The sequence below is a fragment of the Oncorhynchus gorbuscha genome, linkage group LG13 (assembly GCF_021184085.1).
Source record: "Oncorhynchus gorbuscha isolate QuinsamMale2020 ecotype Even-year linkage group LG13, OgorEven_v1.0, whole genome shotgun sequence".
Classification (NCBI taxonomy): Eukaryota; Metazoa; Chordata; class Actinopteri; order Salmoniformes; family Salmonidae; genus Oncorhynchus; species Oncorhynchus gorbuscha.
Genome location: NC_060185.1, coordinates 5,710,793 through 5,714,933, shown reverse-complemented (window position 1 = coordinate 5,714,933; position 4,141 = coordinate 5,710,793). Strand labels below are relative to the sequence as shown.

The following is a 4,141-nucleotide window of genomic DNA, read 5'->3' as shown; positions in this document are numbered from 1 at the left end:
CTAGAAAGGCCAAAACCTAGGAAGAAACCTAGAGAGGACCGGGCTATGTGGGGTGGCCAGTCCTCTTCTGGCTGTGCCGGTGGAGATTATAACAGAACATGGCCAAGATGTTCAAATGTACATAAATGAACACAACACACATGCAGGAGGTCACTGCAAGTTGGGATTAATACTACGTGTGACTGCTACACAATGGATGACCCAATCCTAGCCTAATGCAGTGCCTCCTGATCCTGTTCTCGAGGACCAAAGGGGGCCCATTTTTTTTTAGTGATACACAAAGGGTCATGTTCTCTTTCAATAATAACATGCAGAAAGTGATTATGTAATCGGTGAGCATTTCACACTCTCTTGGCTCTGTAGCCACGGATGACTGCATGGTTGTGGCGTTAGAGAATGTTGCTGTTGGTTGTAAATAGTGGTGTTTTAGGACTTTAACACCGGGGTCGAAGGCTCGCCAGTTTCCCCACCGTATCCGATGAAAAGAGAGCTGAAGTTCCTGCTTGTGGCACTCTGCAACTTGCGCAACCACGTAACTATTTGGTCTCCCTGGGGACCGCGGTAGTAGTGTTCGTATTCCTTCCTTGATTTTGGGCCTCTGTTTTTCTCCCTATGGGTTCTGCATCCCAAATGGCATCTCTATAGGGGCCCTGGTCACAAGTCGTTTTAGTGTATAGGGCTCCGTTTGGGTCGCAGTTGGGATTGTGAGAGGAGAGGAGGGAACAGGAACAGATTACAACATGTCTGAGGATTAAAGAAGTCTTCTCAATTTAACCAATCATTTTGTGAGTGGCATGCATACACACGTGCTTGTGTGCTTTTGTGCGTGTGTGTGTGCGTGTGTCTCTGTGATGGCTCAGAGGCCCCGTCCACAGTACTCAGCATCATGAGGCTGCTCTGCTGCCCCAGCAGGCAGGGGCGGCGCACAGTGGTCAGGAACCTCAGCTGTGCATATTCTCATCCTCCAAGGCCCCAGATCACAGGAACAGACAGGCCCTCTCTCTCCCTCCCACCTCTCCCCAGCCCCCTCAGCCCCCTTACACTGACAGATTGGACCTGGTTGGTCCAGAGGGCCTTAACTTTACACTAGACAGATTGGACCTGGTTGGTCAGAGGACCTTAACTTTACACTAGACAGATTGGACCTGGTTGGTCAGAGGGCCTTAACTTTACACTAGACAAGATTGGACCTGGTTGGTCAGAGGGCCTTAACTTTACACTAGACAGATAGCACCTGGTTGTCAGAGGGCCTCAAATTTACTGAAATAGAGATCAGATGGGTCTGGAATAGATAGGATCAGATGGGTCTGGAATAGATAGACCACACATGGGTCTGGAATAGAATGGGATCAGATGGGTCTGGAATAGATAGATCAGATGGGTCGAGAATAGATAGACCATGGGTCTGGAATAGATGATCAGATGGGTCTGGAATAGATAGATCAGATGGGTCTGGAATAGATAGATCAGATGGGTCTGGAATAGATAGATCAGATGGGTCTGGAATAGATAGATCAGATGGGTCTGGAATAGATAGGATCAGATGGGTCTGGAATAGATAGATCAGATGGGTCTGGAATAGATAGATCAGATGGGTCTGGAATAGATAGGATCAGATGGGTCTGGAATAGATAGATCAGATGGGTCTGGAATAGATAGATCAATGGGTCTGGAATAGATAGGATCAGATGGGTCTGGAATAGATAGATCAGATGGGTCTGGAATAGATAGGATCAGATGGGTCTGAATAGATAGACCAGATGGGTCTGGAATAGATAGGATCAGATGGGTCTGGAATAGATAGATCAGATGGGTCTGGAATAGATAGGCAGATGGGTCTGGAATAGATGGATGGGTCTGGAATAGATAGACCACATGGGTCTGGAATAGATAGGATCAGATGGGTCTGGAATAGATAGGATCAGATGGGTCTGGAATAGATAGGATCAGATGGGTCTGGAATAGATAGATCAGATGGGTCTGGAATAGATAGATCAGATGGGTCTGGAATAGATAGATCAGATGGGTCTGGAATAGATAGAGCAGATGGGTCTGGAATAGATAGGATCAGATGGGTCTGGAATAGATAGATCAGATGGGTCTGGAATAGATAGGATCAGATGGGTCTGGAATAGATAGATCAGATGGTTCTGGAATAGATAGAGCAGATGGGTCTGGAATAGATAGGACCAGATGGGTCTGGAATAGATAGGATCAGATGGGTCTGGAATAGATAGATCAGATGGGTCTGGAATAGATAGGATCAGATGGGTCTGGAATAGATAGACCACATGGGTCTGGAATAGATAGGATCAGATGGGTCTGGAATAGATAGGATCAGATGGGTCTGGAATAGATAGGATCAGATGGGTCTGGAATAGATAGATCAGATGGGTCTGGAATAGATAGGATCAGATGGTTCTGGAATAGATAGGATCAGATGGGTCTGGAATAGATAGATCAGATGGGTCTGGAATAGATAGGATCAGATGGGTCTGGAATAGATAGGATCAGATGGGTCCGGAATAGATAGGATCAGATGGTTCTGGAATAGATAGACCACATGGGTCTGGCACCAAGATCATCAATAGTTGTCTTTTTTGACAATACAAAAACATACATAGATGAAAATAATAGACATTTCAACATTTACCTGTTAATTTAGGAGACATCACACACTTATTCCCCTGCACTACCACAGTCAACACATACAGTATATATATATATATTTGACAGTAAGAATATCATGCAATATAACAGAATAAAACTGAAAGGCTATTTTTCCCAAATAGCTATAGCTGATTGTCACCAGTACTCACATGGGTGAGGAGTTATGGAAACCCATAGAGCTGCAGTTATTCTAGGAAATAGTTGTTTTTACAAAATGAGCCCATTCGCGCAATATTTAGATCATCTTTCCAAGACTAGGTTCATCACAAAACCTCAGAATCGACTCTTTCCGATAGGGTATAGCAATCAAAACCTCAGAACAGACTCTTTCTGATAGGATATAGCAATCAGAACCTCAGAACAGACTCTTTCTGATAGGGTATAGCAATCAGAACCTCAGAACAGACTCTTTCTGATAGGATATAGCAATCAGAACCTCAGAACAGACTCTTTCTGATAGGATATAGCAATCAGAACCTCAGAACAGACTCTTTCTGATAGGATATAGCAATCAGAACCTCAGAACAGACTCTTTCTGATAGGATATAGCAATCAGAATCTCAGAACAGACTCTTTCTGATAGGATATAGCAATCAAAACCTCAGAACAGACTCTTTCTGATAGGATATAGCAATCAGAACCTCAGAACAGACTCTTTCTGATAGGATATAGCAATCAGAACCTCAGAACAGACTCTTTCTGATAGGGTATAGCAATCAGAACCTCAGAACAGACTCTTTCTGATAGGGTTTAGCAATCAAAACTTCTGGCTTGCATGTATCTCTGGCGGGAATATTGTACAAAGCGCTGTTCGGTAAACTGTCTCTTACTTTATCAATGCTCACTAAACTGGTAATCAGTCTCTTCCTTCTCTATTTGACAATTGTAATATTATCACCCATCAAACTGTTAATTTAATTTGACACATTTATTATCATACTGTATGTGTGAAATTAGTTTTAAGATAGTTTAGGTGTAGTTTGAATGGGTCATCAGCTGGGCAGGCAACTGTTGTCTTATTTTAGAATTTTACAGTCTATTGCACTTCTGGATCAAGCAATACATTTTCTGACTTATTACAGTATTACAGTATTCATTAGGTATCCTGAGGTATCACCTTTAAAAAATAAATAAATGCATACATTTTGCAATGTGTTATTTATTTTGGAATATTTACACAATTCAAATATTAACGGTTAGAATGATGGTCATTCTAGTAGTGCTAAAATTCCGGCACTCCGTTTTGTTAAGAGAAGTTGATGAAGTGTGCTGTCCACCATTTATTGCGACCCTGATAGTTCATTCAAGCCTCAGTGAAAGTAGTGTATTGTTCATGTATTAAAACGAGACATGATCAGACATAATCCCTCACAAATTATAGTATATCATCATAGTAATAAAAACCCTTTTTTTGGTCATATTGTAAAACATTGTCGAGGATTTACTGTATATAAATCAGGAGATGTACAGT

At 42.2% G+C, this 4,141-nt stretch overlaps 1 protein-coding gene across 1 annotated transcript in view; it reads left to right on the top strand.

The window, feature by feature from the left end:
* The first annotated feature begins 478 nt into the window (after positions 1-478).
* Positions 479-4,141, top strand: part of LOC123993825 (microtubule-associated tumor suppressor candidate 2-like) — a 134,405-nt gene continuing 130,742 nt past the window's right edge. Inside the window, exon 1 of the mRNA XM_046296294.1 lies at positions 479-532. Coding sequence (XP_046152250.1) covers positions 479-532 — 54 coding nt within the window. The remainder of the gene's footprint in view (positions 533-4,141) is intronic.